The 16,224-nt window shown below is 44.4% G+C and overlaps 1 protein-coding gene across 1 annotated transcript in view; it reads right to left on the bottom strand.

Annotated features, from left to right (window-relative positions):
• Positions 1-354: 354 nt before the first annotated feature.
• The window catches only part of LOC106583438 (helicase ARIP4), a 35,364-nt gene continuing 19,494 nt past the window's right edge, over positions 355-16,224 (bottom strand). The window contains exons 15-22 of the mRNA XM_014167597.3: positions 7,016-7,115; positions 6,381-6,586; positions 5,959-6,134; positions 5,564-5,760; positions 5,146-5,330; positions 4,618-4,707; positions 4,119-4,211; positions 355-3,910 (exon numbers count right to left, since the gene is read on the bottom strand). Coding sequence (XP_014023072.3) covers positions 2,922-3,910; positions 4,119-4,211; positions 4,618-4,707; positions 5,146-5,330; positions 5,564-5,760; positions 5,959-6,134; positions 6,381-6,586; positions 7,016-7,115 — 2,036 coding nt within the window. The 3' untranslated portion in view covers positions 355-2,921. The remainder of the gene's footprint in view (positions 3,911-4,118; positions 4,212-4,617; positions 4,708-5,145; positions 5,331-5,563; positions 5,761-5,958; positions 6,135-6,380; positions 6,587-7,015; positions 7,116-16,224) is intronic.

Raw genomic sequence — 16,224 nt, 5'->3', positions numbered from 1 at the left:
AACACTCAGGTATGAAATTCCAGTCAAATACGTAAGATGTCATATTTACTGATGTGGTAGACTGACTGCAATGTAGTGTCAAAAAGCTGTGCAGTATTTGCTTCCATCCTATCTGCAACTCCCGCACCTGTCTTACTATAAGGACATACGCATAGTTTTTCATCATATCCAAATCCATTACCCTTCACAGATTCCCAGCTGCAAGAGTCCAATTGAAGGTTGAGTTGAACATAATTCTTGCAATTTCAATAAAAATACATTTAGCATATTGGTTTGTGTTTCCATGTGAATATATGTTCAAAAAACATCTGCGCAAAGAGCATCACATCAGTGTAATACACAATCAAAATGATGTAATAACGCAAGATAAGTGTTTATTCACTGTTAAAATAATATTAACAAAGTAACACAGTCGTCATTTTATGCTCGCCTCTATGCTGGATACATGTGGTGACTGACCTGATCTCTCACAGTCAGTTTGCGACACTGGTCTGCTCTTTCACAGACACTGGTGAAAAGATCAACGTGGATAAAAAGAGAATAAAAAACGAGACCATAATGTACAAAAAAAAAGACAGATGAATTCATTTAGATCATTATAAATAAATAATTTTGGTAAATTCATACATTGAAATAAAAGGACAAACTAGTAGAGGCGAGCCAACATCAAGATGTTAAAAAAAGAACATTGCTACTAAAAAAAACTAAAAATAACATATGGATCACGTTCTCCTCATGATGACACTTAAAACAACAAAAAAAGAAGCACAGTAAAACAATTTTGATCGGGAGGGATGATGGGGCTTCTTCCTCCATCAAGGAAATAATCATCTCTATTAAAAGGACTGGGATGATTGGCTGAATCATTTGATGGACACAAGACCGGGCCAACTAGAAAAAGGTTAAGGAGGTTGCGAGGTGAGGAAAACATCCAACATACATGATCGACTAGAAACAGGCTGTAAGGATAAGGACAGGTAAGTAAGCGGTAGTGGGTGGGTAGAGTTGAGGTTGTGAGGGGTGTGGTGGAATCCCCCATTCTTTTATCGTCAAATAGGTGGAATAGGGAGTTGAGACTAAACTGAAACTCGACACAAACGTGGGTAATATATATATATATATATATATAGCCCAACTTGAGTTCCATGTACAATTCCAGTGGAGAAAAATAACCTGGAGGCCCGATCCATTCCCCTCACGTTATGATTTTGAGATGACATCACAGAAAGAAAAACGTATCAACCAACCACAGAACAGCACAGACCAGTACAGACCCAAAGCACTGTAGAGCTACAGAGATACACTACTGAGAGAAGCTACTTACACGGACTGTCTGTCTGCCGTGCGGTCAGGGATACACCTAGCTACCTCAGACAGGCTACTCCTGTGTGCTGCTTGCTTCTCATTGGGTAAGGCCATCAATCCATCCATACCCACACAACGGGCTGGCTTAACTACGCCACACAAACGGCCACAGTCCATGGTGGGTTACCGTAGTCATTGTTAACTACTGTAGCTAAATGGTTGTGGCTTTCTGCAGGTATACACCCAGTCATGCTACAGAGTAAACCTATGGCTCCAATGGATGCTTTAAGGGCCTGTATTTATAAAAGCGTCTCAGAGAAGGAGTGCTGATCTAGGGTTAGTTTTGCCTTTTAGATCATAATGAAAACATTAGATGGACAGGGGGACCTGATTCTAGATCAGCACTCATACTATGAGACACTTGATAAATATGGGCCCAGATCTATAAACTGTTTGTGACTGTATATGATCCATATCCCTATTTGTATAGTGCAAGTGTCTTAGTGTTTTTATAGCTCTGGTCCAGGGTGTTATGTCCAGCTTGCGGAGTGTTGGCAAGCTGCACGTAATGCTCTGGACTAGAGCTAGTGGAGCCTGTCCCTTGAGTTGGACACCAACCTGTCTGGATGCTCAGTAGTTCTGTCTGAAGTTTTTACGAAGGGGAAAGGGTGTACTAAAGGTGTAAATGCTAAGATTCAAGAAAAAGACCCCTTAGTGTCGTTTAAGGCTAAACGAACGAATGAGAACACATTGTCCGAACCCACCCAGGTCAGCCCCCGTGTTATCAAAAGGCTGACATGGATGTACATTCATTTGACCTTTTAAGGTCTCTCTTTGAAATAAAAGTAACTCAAATGGCCGCCTCGGCAACCAAGCTAAGGGCGTCGCCGTCATTATGACAACTTGATAATAAGAACATACCGTCTCTCTATCCAACCCTTCCCCTTGAACTTTTAACTCAACCCTGGCCCAGTCTGAACTCTCTGTATAAACAACTAATGATTATAACCACCATTTACAAAATATCAACAAGATCAGTTTAGAATATTAGTAGAATCAAAACATCCAGGTCACATATACTGTATTGTCTTGTCATCCTTTCCAACAGGGGGACGCTACAATATCTAGCAAACAGCTAACGACTCTAAAAGCACTTAAAAAAAAAAAATATTATGCAAACAGTCCAACAGATGATTACATAGTTCCATCTGATGTGAGCTCAGATCAGACAGTGTCCTGACTGGCCTCAGAGATCGTCATGGGGGTCTAATAAGGGGATGGCGGGCAATGCTAGAAGATATAGCCGGAGAGGGAGTGCTTGGAAGCCCCATGTTCATCTCAACTGGTCCCTCTCAACAAAATGTCAATCCATTCCCATCCATGGTCTCTAGTGCTCAGCCTCACCAACCTCAGGGGCTCGGGCAAATCTTCAGTCTCTTATTCAGTAAGATATTCAGCATAAGGATTTGTTACTCTGTCTTGGTAAGCACATGAGGTACAACTCATTCTCTCTCACTCATTCGCTCATGGGAGAGTCTGTGTGTGTGTGTGTAGGGGGGATATGAAGGTTAGCCATGTTAGAGCTGGGGTGGGGGTTTGTCAGGGTCTAAGAATGCTCATTGTCCTGTCACCTCAATGACATCATCGTCCGAGCTGCTGCCACCGTTCTCCGTGGCTAGTTGGTGGGAGTCGGGCTGGCTGAGCGCTGCACCCAGGAGGCTGGAGGGGGAAGATGGGAAGTGGGAGAGGAAGCTGGAGCTTCCTCCAGTGCTGGCCGGGCCTCCTCCCAGGGTGTTGGGGTACATCGTGGGCTCAGGCAGCAGGGACTGACTGTAGTTCAGAGGGAAGCCTGGGGACAGCAGACCAGTCACGCTGGGGTTCATCAGGTAGGGGGGAAGGGTGGAGGAGGAGGAGGATGTTGAGGCCGAGGACATGGGCATGGTGTTAATGGTGGAGGAAAAAGAAGTGGAGGACAAGGAGGAGGTAGAGGATGAGGGGAGGTGTCCATTGTTTCCTGTGGCTGAGGAGGCATGGCTGAGGAGATCCGTCCCTGCCGAGGGGAACATGGTCTGCAGGTCTCCCAGAGTCTGTCCTGCTGACTGGAGGAACGGGGACGAGGAGCTGCCTCCCATCAGCATCGGGTGGCTCATGTGTCCCCCCAGCAGGGCCTGGTTCAGGGGGGGGAAGCTGAGCCCTCCACTACCCAGGGAAAGACCCGGGAACCCGGTTGCAGATGAGCTGCGTTTGCCCCCCGCCTGCTTGTGTCCACCCGCTGCTGCGGCCATCTTGCGTTTGGAGCATCGCAGAGCCTCGCTGATGCTCATTCCGATGTCCTCTCTGAGCTGCCGGCTGAGGTCCGACTCCGTGTTCTGACTGTACTGCTGCGTTCTGCTCCCTCCCTCTCCATCCCCTGTAACCATGTCCGATGGCAGCTCGTTGCCCATGGCGACGGTATCCACGTTGACGGCGTAGCGGCTTAGCTCTCTGAGAATCTCGGGGCTCTCGGGGGTGGAGGGACGCGATGCGCTGTCGGGGCTCAGCCGCTGGCGCTCCATGGGAGACAAACAGCCGTTACCGATGGCGTGGAGCAGGGAAGCCTGGGAACCTGCGGCAAAGAGGAGGGTAAAAAGAGTCATTATTCCCATAACTGAGCATGTTGATCTTGTCTCACCACAGGTGTCCCGCAGGGCTCCGGACTAGGTCCTCTCTGGTTATCTATGTAGTCTGAACACCAAGTCACTTTGTTTTGTCATATCCTGTCACATGGATTCCTCATCATGTAATGTAAAGTACTTTGTGTATGTATAGTGCACCTCTGTTAGTAGCAGATCCTCCCTGCACTGCTCTGCTGAGCTTCCCTGAGCGGATGGCAAAAATCCTCCCGTCATTGGTCCTGATGTAGGTACCTGTGAGGAAGACAGCAGTTAATGGCGGATATCAAATCAAACTTGATTTGTCATATGCACAGGATAGAGGGAAGTGTGCACAATGCAATGACATGCTTACTTGAATGATCTCCTCTCATGACATTAGCTACTAAAACTATACAAATATTCAGGAAAAAATAAGGAAAAGTAAGAAACATAAAAATAAGCATGCAGGGAAGCACCAGTCAGTTTTGATGCTTAGGTTAAAGTATCGAGCCCTTTATATAAATGAGATAACAACCTGGGAATTCAGGTGTCCATGTGGATATTGTAAACCGCTCTCCAAGGTGTGCACAGTATTTCGATTAGAGTATGTAGAGAATTAATTGAACTACCCATGCAGGTAGATATGAGGTACATCTTCTACAGTATATGTTATTATCACCTTTTGACCCTTTGATCACATGGATGCTCTCTCCTGCACCGATACGTGCCTGGACATCCGTGGTGCTGTTGGCTCCAGGGATCACTATATCTGAAGGGGCAAACAGAAAGAGTTCAATTATTTCCAAACAATACCACGGGAGTATCCCAAATACCACCCTATTCTCTACAGGCCCTGGTCAAAAGTAGCATACACTCTATAGGGAATAGGGTGTCATTTGGGACGTAGATCCTATATCAGTGGTCTATCCTAATGCAGCCCCAAAGCATTTCACCTGAACCAAGACCAGGAGTTATTCCTAAAACTCCTAACCCGTCGTGTTCATTAGGCACAAAACAAAAGAAACCACTCCGAAACAGGGAAGTACCATCTGACCTTGTCCAATAAGAAATGCAAATTTTCATTGTACGTGGCAAAACGTTTTGACACGATGTGCCCTAATGAACAGGATCCTTACCAAGCGTATCAGTGTCTATCAGTACCAATTCAATTAAAACGTTATTGTCCTTGCAGGGCTATGTATTGTACCAGTGGTAGTGACGATCCTCTGGACATAGACACCGGCCTTCTGCAGGTAGTTGACCGGGAAGCTGACCCCGGAGCTGGAGCCGGCCATGCCCATGCCCGCCATGCGAGGCATCATAGGGATGGGGGTGGACTGGACGGGCCGGACGCTGGCCATAGGCTTCTCATCACCCCGAGCTATGGGACGCCTAGGGGATTGAAAAACACATGAGGATCATATCATTACACAGTCTGATGTGGGACAGTTTTCTAGACTAATGATAGCTGCAGATGGCATGGTAGAGTTTGGAGGCTAGAAGGATCATTTGTATGGATAGGCTGTTGTTTAGGCCTGCTTAACAGGCTTACACAGCGCTGGTGAAGGATTGGTTAGGGATGCTGTGTGATAGGGGTAGGATAACGCATTCATTGGACGACTCGCCAGTTGCGCTGGTTGAAGGCTGGGATGTTGGTGAGAGTCTGGTCGCTGGTTGGGTAGTAGTGGGCGTAGGAGGGGCGAGAGTAGGGCACAGAGGCACGCTTCTCGTCCTCATAGCTCTTCTTAGCAGCTCTCTTCTCTGCTTTAGTAAGCTTGGACTCCTTCCGGTCCACCAGCAGAGACTCATGATGGAAGGGTTCCTGGTGGGGTACAGATCAACAGGGATGTTAGTGTGTGTGTGTACCATATTAATACACTATCCATGACATGACGGTGTGTATATATATATTTTGTGGTCAGTTTATTAGGTACACCAATCTAGTACCGGGTGTACCTAATAAACGGTGTATATGTGTGAGTGTGTATCTGTGTGTGTGTGTATGTGTGAGTGAGTGTACTTTAGTGATGAGGTGGGGGTAGATCTGACAGGCTTGGCTGATGACCGTCTCCATCTCTTCATGAGATTGCAGAGGGGCTTTGGCCGGGTCAGGCTCCTCCTCTGCAAAGTGCAGCAGCGACTCCACCTCCTTGCGGGTGAAAGTCAGTACCGGGTTCAGGTCGTCCACCACACGGTCTGGACACAACCAATCACAGTGTGTTACTGACCACTGGACATAACCAATCACAGTGTGTTACTGACCACTGAGATTCCCCTGTACTATGCCGCCATTTGCATTTCAACTTCAATATCATGCCATCCCACATTCAATATATTTAACCACACACACACTACACTCTCTTACCAGACATGCCCTGTCACACACACAGGAGCACCGTCACCCCCCACTCTCCCAACCTAACCTCCCCCTCTCTCTCTTACCAGACATGCCCTGCTTGGAGACCTGTCGGTCGTAGATCTTCTTCTCCAGGGTGAAGTCACAGACCAGGCGGTAGATGTGGCAGCGCTTCTTCTGGCCGTAGCGGTACACCCGGCACACCGCCTGGGCATCGTGACACGGGTTCCATGACGCGTCAAATACCACCACCCGGTTGGCCCCGATTAGGTTCACCCCCAAGCAGCCCGCCCTGCAAGTCACAACCCAGGCTTATTAACAAAATGCACAAGTGTGTTTGTGTATGTGAATGGCTGATCAAAGTGTATGTGAAAGGAAGGGAGAATATATCCAATGTATGTGAATAAATATCTTTGTGTGCGTGAGTGTCTAATTCAGTGTATTTGGCTGTGTTTACACAGGCAGCGCAATTCTGATATTTTGTCCAATTATAGGCAGGAGTTGTTCTGATTGTTCAAAAGACCAATTAGTGAAAAAAATAATCATAATTGGGCTGCCTGTGTAGTAAACAGAGCGTTTGTTGTGTATTTGAGTGAAGAATATATAAGCATAGAAATATAATTACTAGAAGGGTCAGAGCTCATCAGACCACAGCTATTTCACTTACATTTCTATGTGTGTGTATCAGTGTGTGTATCAGTGTGTCTGTACAGTCTATTACCTTGTTGACAAGAGGAAGACCCATGTGGAGGTGTTCTCTGGGTCGTTGAACTGGTTGATGAGTTTCTCTCTCTCAGAGGCAGACGTACTCCCATCCAACCCTGGGGGAGACAACCGACACATTCACTACATCAGTATCATGGGGCGATTAAAGACAAATAGGTGATGTCCCAAATGGCACTCTATTCCCTCTGTAGTGCACTACTTTTGAACAGGGCTCATATAGGGCTCTGGCCAAAAGTAGTGCACTATTTAGAGAATATGGTGCCATTTCGGACACAAAGACACTATCTAGTGTAGTGTGGTAGCCAATCCAGTAGGGGGCAGTAGATTTAAATAATGAACCCAGAGATTGATGGCTGAGAAAAAGCATGGCTCTTTCTTAATTCATCTTTCATCAATTCCTCACATTGTCTCTTATTGCCTCCATTTCCAAACCCATTGGAGAAGATCTGATGGAGACCCTGGACCTTTCCTTACAAGACATTTGAGAAGGAGGCGAGGAGATAGGATAGTGATGCACCGCTATGACATTTTTGGCCGATACTGATATCCAATATTTTCCTTGCCAAAAAAAAAACAATACGATAACCGATATAATTTTTTTAGCTGCCTTTTAAGCATTCTAATACAGTTAAATAGTTAACACACACACATGGACACAGCCGGTCTAAGGCACTGCATCTCAGTGCAAGAGGTGTAACAACAGTCCCTGGTTCGAATCCAGGCTGTATCACATCCGGCCGTGATTGGGAGTCCCATAGTGCGGCACACAATTGGCCCAGGGTCGTCCGGGCCGTCATTGCAAATAAGAATTTGTTCTTAACTGACTTGCCTAGTTAAATAAAGGTTACACACACACACACACACACACACCAGAAAGTTATTTTGTTGGCATTTACATATGTCCCCATTACCAGTAAAACATAATCAAAACCTATTTCTTTCACTTACTTGCTGTGCTGTTTCATTGATCATTTATTCAGTCGATTCATTCCCAACCAGGGTTTCTATGGAACGCCGTTTGGGTCTTTGCATGTCAAAAAAGATACACATCAACTAACACTATTTGACGTGTCAACTAACACTATTTGAAGTGTCAAATAAGCTTGTTGACCAATCAGGACCTGAATATGACTGCACTTCACATAATAATTTAACGCGTTCATAAATCTTTTACATAGGTATTACACAATCACACGTATTTCATGTCACAACGATTCATTGATACGTATGCTATGATGCTGGTAAAGTTGTCTCGCGCACCTACAGTGCTGGTCATAAAAAAAAGCTAGCTAGCTCATGGATGCAAACAATGTTCTTCCACAAAACATAGCAAAACGACAATCTGTTTCAGTAGCTATAGTTAGCTAGCTAACTACATAGCTAGGTGTCATCATCTAAAATTACCCTAATTTATAAGACAGATCTTATTTGATTAATGGTGGTCAGACCCATCTATGTGAAGCTAGCCACAATAAGGATTCGCCACAATAGTGGACTTTGCAGTTCGCCTTCAAAATAAAAGTATGTAATTGACAGTGAGGCAAATGAATACAAATAGTAGAATTATGCCCAATTCTACTATTTGTATTAATTTGCATCACTGTCAATTACATACTTTTATTATCAAGGCAAACCGCAAATTCCACTATTGTGCCTAATCCTTATTGTGGCTAGCTTCACAACACATAACACGGTCCGGTCAAGCATCACTAGCCAGATGAAGCTAGCTGGCTGCTTATAACCTCCCTAAGTTTGTTTTATTCACTGCTTTAGCACTCTGCCAACCCAGATGTCCTAGCCGTGTCTGAATCCTGGCTTCGGAAGTCCACCAAAAACTCTGAAATCTTCATCCCTAACTACAACGTTTTCAGACAAGATAGAACGGCCAAAGGGGGCGGTGTTGCAATCTACTGCAGAGATAGCCTCTCGCAGAGTTCTGTCCTAGTATCCAGGTCTGTACCCAAACAATTTGAACTTCTACTTTTAAAAATCCACCTCTCTAAAAACAAGTCTCTTACCGTTGCCGTCTGCTACAGACCCCCCTCGGCCCCCAGCTGTGCTCTGGACACCATATGTGAACTGATTGCCCCCCATCTATCTTCAGAGCTCGTGCTGCTAGGTGACCTAAACTGGGACATGCTTAACACCCCAGCCATCCTACAATCCAAGCTTGATGCCCTCAATCTCACACAAATTATTAATGAACCCACCAGGTACCACCCCAAAGCCGTAAACACGGGCACCCTCATAGATATCATCCTAACCAACTTGCCCTCCAAATACACCTCTGCTGTTTTCAACAAAGATCTCAGCGATCACTGCCTCATTGCCTGCATCCGTAATGGGTCAGCGGTCAAACGACCTCCACTCATCACTGTCAAACGCTCCCTGAAACATTTCAGCGAGCAAGCCTTTCTAATCAACCTGGCCCGGGTATCCTGGAAGGATATTGACCTCATCCCGTCAGTAGAGGATGCCTGGTTCTTTTTTTTTAAATGCCTTACTCGCCATCTTAAATAAGCATGCCCCATTCAAGAAATGTAGAACCAGGAACAGATATAGCCCTTGGTTCTCTCCAGACCTGACTGCCCTTAACCAACACAAAAACATCCTGTGGCGTTCTGCATTAGCATCGAACAGCCCCCGTGATATGCAACTTTCCAGGGAAGTTAGAAACCAATATACACAGGCAGTTAGAAAAGCCAAGGCTAGCTTTTTCAAGTAGAAATTTGCTTCCTGCAACACAAACTCAAAAAAGTTCTGGGACACTGTAAAGTCCATGGAGAATAAGAACACCTCCTCCCAACTGCCCACTGCACTGAGGATAGGAAACTCTGTCACACACGATAAACCCACTATAATTGAGAATTTCAATAAGCATTTTTCTATGGCTGGCCATGCTTTCCACCTGGCTACCCCAACTGCAGTCAACAGCACTGCACCCCCCACAGCTACTCGCCCAAGCCTTCCCCATTTCTCCTTCTCCCAAATCCATTCAGCTGATGTTCTGAAAGAGCTGCAAAATTTGGACCCATACAAATCAGCCGGGCTAGACAATCTGGACCCTTTCTTTCTAAAATTATCTGCCGAAATTGTTGCAACTCCTATTACTAGCCTGTTCAACCTCTCTTTCGTGTCGTCTGAGATTCCCAAAGATTGGAAAGCAGCTGCTGTCATCCCCCTCTTCAAAGGAGGGGACACTCTTGACCCAAACTGCTACAGACCTATATCTATCCTACCCTGCCTTTCTAAGGTCTTCGAAAGCCAAGTCAACAAACAGATTACCGACCATTTCGAATCCCACCGCACCTTCTCCACTATGCAATCTGGTTTCAGAGCTGGTTATGGGTGCACCTCAGCCACGCTCAAGGTCCTAAACGATACCGTAATCGCCATCGATAAGAAACAATACTGTGCTGCCGTATTCATTGACCTGGCCAAAGCTTTCGACTCTGTCAATCACCACATCCTCATCGGCAGACTCAATGGCCTTGGTTTCTCAAATGATTGCCTCGCCTGGTTCACCAACTACTTCTCTGATAGAGTTCAGTGTGTCAAATCGGAGGGCCTGTTGTCCGAACCTCTGGCAGTCTCTATGGGGGTGCCACAGGGTTCAATTCTTGGGCCAACTCTTTTCTCTGTATAGATCAATGATGTCGCTCTTGCTGCTGGTGAGTCTCTGATCCACCTCTACGCAGACGACACCATTCTGTATACTTCTGGCCCTTCTTTGGACACTGTGTTAACAACCCTCTAGACGAGTTTCAATGCCATACAACTCTCCTTCCGTGGCCTCCAACTGCTCCTAAATACAAGTAAAACTAAATGCATGCTCTTCAACCGATCGCTGCCTGCAGCTGCCCGCCTGTCCAGCATCATTACTCTGGACGGTTCTGACTTAGAATATGTGGACAACTACAAATACCTAGGTGTCTGGTTAGACTGTAAACTCTCCTTCCAGACTCACATCAAACATCTCCAATCCAAAGTTAAATCTAGAATTGGCTTCCTATTTCGCAACAAAGCATCCTTCACTCATGCTGCCAAACATACCCTCGTAAAACTGACCATCCTACCGATCCTCGACTTCGGCGATGTAATTTACAAAATAGCCTCCAATACCCTACTCAACAAACTGGATGCAGTCTATCACAGTGCCATCCGTTTTGTCACCAAAGCCCCATATACTACCCAACACTGCGACCTATACGCTCTCGTTGGCTGGCCCTCGCTTCATAATCATCGCCAAACCCACTGGCTCCGGGTCATCTACAAGACCCTGCTAGGTAAAGTCCCCCCTTATCTCCGCTCACTGGTCACCATAGCAGCACCCACCTGTAGCACGCGCTCCAGCTGGTATAGCTCTCTGGTCACCCCCAAAGCCAATTCCTCCTTTGGCCGTGTCTCCTTCCAGTTCTCTGCTGCCAATGACTGGAACGAACTACAATAATCTCTGAAACTGGAAACACTCATCTCCCTCACTAGCTTTAAGCACCAGCTGTCAGAGCAGCTATCAGATCACTGCACCTGCACATAGCCCATCTATAATTTAGCCCAAACAACTACCTCTTCCCCTACTGTATTTATTTATTTTGTTCCTTTGCACCCCATTATTTCTATTTCTACTTTGCACTTTCTTCTACTACAAATCTACCATTCCAGTGTTTTACTTGCTACAGTGAGGGAAAAAAGTATTTGATCCCCTGCTGATTTTGTACGTTTGCCCACTGACAAAGAAATTATCAGCCTATAATTTTAATGGTAGGTTTATTTGAACAGTGAGAGACAGAATAACAACAAAAAAATTCAGAAAAACGCATGTCAAAAATGTTATAAATTGATTTGCATTTTAATGAGGGAAATAAGTATTTCACCCCCTCTCAATAAGAAAGATTTCTGGCTCCCAGGTGTCTTTTGTACAGGTAACGAGCTGAGATTAGGAGCACACTCTTAAAGGGAGTGCTCCTAATCTCAGTTTGTTACCTGTATAAAAGATACCTGTCCACAGAAGCAATCAATCAATCAGATTCCAAACTCTCCACCATGGCCAAGACCAAAGAGCTCTCCAAGGATGTCAGGGACAAGATTGTAGACCTACACAAGGCTGGAATGGGCTACAAGACCATCGACAAGCAGCTTGGTGAGAAGGTGACAACAGTTGATGCGATGATTCGCAAATGGAAGAAACACAAAAGAACTGTCAATCTCCCTCGGCCTGGGGCTCCATGCAAGATCTCACCTCGTGGAGTTGCAATGATCATGAGAATAGTGAGGAATCAGCCCAGAACTACACGGGAGGATCTTGTCAATGATCTAAAGGCAGCTGGGACCATAATCACCAAGAAAACAATTGGTAACACAATACGCCGTGAAGGACTGAAATCCTGCAGCGCCCGCTAGGTCCCCCTGCTCAAGAAAGCACATATACATGCCCGTCGGAAGTTTACCAATGAACATCTGAATGATTCAGAAGAAAACTGGGTGAAAGTGTTGTGGTCAGATGAGACCAAAATGGAGCTCTTTGGCATCAACTCAACTCGCTGTGTTTGGAGGAGGAGGAATGCTGCCTATGACCCCAAGAACACCATCCCCACCATCAAACATGGAGGTGGAAACATTCTGTTTGGGGGTGTTTTTCTGCTAAGGGGACAGGACCGCATCAAAGGGACGATGGACGGGGCCATGTACCGTCAAATCTTGGGTGAGAACCTCTTTCCCTCAGCCAGGGCATTGAAAATGGGTCGTGGATGGGTATTCCAGCATGACAATGACCCAGAACACACGGCCAAGGCAACAAAGGAGCGGCTCAAGAAGAAGCACATTAAGGTCCTGGAGTGGCCTAGCCAGTCTCCAGACCTTAATCCCATATAAAATCTGTGGAGGGAGCTGAAGGTTCGTGTTGCCAAACGTCAGCCTCGAAACCTTAATAACTTGGAGAAGATCTGCAAAGAGGAGTGGGACAAAATCCCTCCTGAGATGTGTGCAAACCTGGTGGCCAACTACAAGAAACGTCTGACCTCTGTGCTTGCCAACAAGGGTTTTGCCACCAAGTACTAAGTCATGTTTTGCAGAGGGGTCAAATACTTATTTTCCTCATTAAAATGCAAATCATTTTATAACATTTGTGACATGCGTTTTTCTGGATTTTTTGTTGTTATTGTCTCTCACTGTTCAAATAAACCTACCATTAAAATTATAGACTGATCATTTCTTTGTCAGTGGGCAAACGTACAAAATCAGCAGGGGATCAAATACTTTTTCCCCTCACTGTATATTGTATTTATTTTGCCAACATGGCCTTTTTGCCTTTACCTCCCTTATCTCACCTCATTTGCTCACATTGTATATAGACTTATTTTTCTACTGTATTATTGACTGTATGTTTGTTTTACTCCATGTGTAACTCTGTGTTATATGTTGTCAAACTGCTTTGCTTTATATTGGCCAGGTCACAATTGTAAATGAGAACTTGTTCTCAACTTGCCTACCTGGTTAAATAAAGGTGAAATAAAAAATAAATAAATAAAATAACGTTAGCTTTGGGCAACAGGGTTAAGTAGTTGGCTAGCTATTTATTTTCATGAACTGAAGTTCAATTTCAATAGGCGAACAACAAGTGGCAACCTAGCTAATACTTACTCACAAGGATTCCTAAATCATTGCTAAGAATAATGAAAATGACTGCAGTTTCTATGGGTCATTGTTTTCAGGCTGGTTGTATTGGTGCTAGCAAGGTACCAAGCTAAAGCTAGCTGCCCCAGAAGTTGCGGTCCAACAAATGATGCTTTATTACCAACGTGGTATTGTAAACACATCGTTCGTGGCCCGTATTTACTTGTTTGCAGACTTTTTGTAAAGCTTTGACAGTGCTACTGTATCTTTTTTGACAGGCAAAGACCCAAACAGCATTCAATAGTATGTATGTCGTGAAGCTAATAGCAGTGACGTTATTACTGTGTAACTCCGGTAGGGCAACTGAAAAATAGCGCACTTGGTAGTATGTACCGGTGTTCGACCAGTCGGCGAAAGCCAACATCACCCATGATAGAGAATGGTTGATTGTCAAGGGCAATGAATACCATTATCTTGGCTTTAATGGATTTCGCCTTTGAGTTGTCTTGCTTAACTTTTCTTACTCTTTCAAATGACTGCTCAACTTGTTGACTGCTCGATCCACACAGCAGACATTGTGGGTTAGTTTAGGAATGCTGTGTTGCACGTGTAGTGCAATATTGACATGGCGTCATTACGTTATATAGGTATGCACGGTAGAGGTCGACTGATTATGATTTTTCAACGCCGATACCGATTATTGGAGGACCAAAAAAAGCCGATACCGATTAATCGGTCGATTTTTTAAATGTATTTATTTATTTGTAATAATGACAATTACAACAATACTGAATGAACACTTTTAGTTTAAATAATATAAATACATCAATAAAATCAATTTAGCCTCAAATAAATCATCAAACATGTTCAATTTGGTTTAAATAATGCAAAAACAAAGTGTTTGAGAAGAAAGTAAAAATGCAATATGTGCCATGTAAAAAAGGTAACGTTTAAGTTCTTTGCTCAGAACATGTGAACATATGAAAGCTAGTGGTTCCTTTTAACATGAGTCTTCAACATTCCCAGGTAAGAAGTTTTAGGTTGTAGTTATTATAGGAATTATAGGACTATTTCTCTCTATACCATTTGTATTTCATATACCTTTGACTATTGGATGTTCTTATAGGCACTTTAGTATTGCCAGGGTAACAGTATAGCTTCCGTCCCTCTCCTCGCCCCTACCTGGGCTCGAACCAGGAACACATCAACAGCTACCCTCGAAGCATCGTTACCCATCGCTCCACAAAAGCCGCGGCCCTTGCATAGCAAGGGGAACAACTACTTCAAGGTCTCAGAGCGAGTGACATCACCGATTGAAACGCTATTAGCGTGCACCCCGCTAACTAGCTCGAGAGTTGATAGGCTTAAAGTCATAAAAAGCTCAATGCTTGAAGCACAGCGAAGAGCTGCTGGCAAACGCACAAAAGTGCTGTTTGAATGAATGCTTACGAGCCTGCTGCTGCCTTGCCTACCACCGCTCAGTCAGACTGCTCTATCAAATATCAAATCATATACTTAATTATAACATAATAACACACAGAAATACGAGCCGTAGGTCATTAATATGGTGAAATCCGGAAACTATCATTTCGAAAACAAAACATTTATTCTTTCAGTGAAATACGGAACCGTTCCGTATTTTATCTAACGGGTGGCATCCATAAGTCTAAATATTCCTGTTACATTGCACAACCTTCAATGTTATGTCATACTTACGTAAAAAATCTGGCAAATTAGTTCGCAACCAGCCAGACTGCCCAAACTGTTGCATATACCCTGACTCTGCGTGCAATGAACGCAAGAGAAGTGACACAATTTCCCTAATTTAATATTGCCTGCTAAACTGGATTTCTTTTAACTAAATATGCAGGTTTAATAAAATATACTTCTGTGTATTGATTTTAAGAAAGGCATTGATGTTTATGGTTAGGTACATGCGTGCAACGATTGTGCTTTTTTCGCAAATGCGCTTTTGTTAAATCATCCCCCGTTTGGCGAAGTTGGCTATCTTTGTTAGGAAGAAATGGTCTTCACATAGTTCGCAACGAGCCAGGCGGCCCAAACTGCTGCATATACACTGACTCTGTTGCACAGAACGCAAGAGAAGTGACACAATTTCCCTAGTTAAAAGAAATTAATGTTAGCAGGCAATATTAACTAAATATGCAGGTTTAAAAATATATACTTGTGTATTGATTTTAAGAAAGGCATTGATGTTTATGGTTAGGCACATTGGTGCAACGACAGTGCTTTTTTCGTGAATGCGCTTGTTAAATCACTCGTTTGGCGAAGTAGGCTGTGATTCAATGATAAATGAACAGGCACCGCATCGATTGTATGCAACGCAGGACAAGCTAGATAAACTAGTAATATCATCAACCATGTGTAGTTAACTAGTAATTATGTTAAGATTGATTGTATTTTATAAAATACGTTTAATGCTAGCTAGCACCTTACCTTAGCTCCTTGCTGCACTCACATAACAGGTAGTCAAGCCTGCCACGCAGTCTCCTTGTGGAGTGCAATGTAATCGGCCATGATCGGTGTCCAAAAATGCCGTTTACCGATTGCTATGAAAACTTGAAATCGGCC

Source organism: Salmo salar, chromosome 22 (assembly GCF_965601325.2).
Source record: "Salmo salar chromosome 22, fSalSal1, whole genome shotgun sequence".
In the NCBI taxonomy this organism is placed as follows: domain Eukaryota; kingdom Metazoa; phylum Chordata; class Actinopteri; order Salmoniformes; family Salmonidae; genus Salmo; species Salmo salar.
Note: the sequence above shows the minus strand (reverse complement) of the source record. Positions and strands in the feature narration are given on the sequence as shown.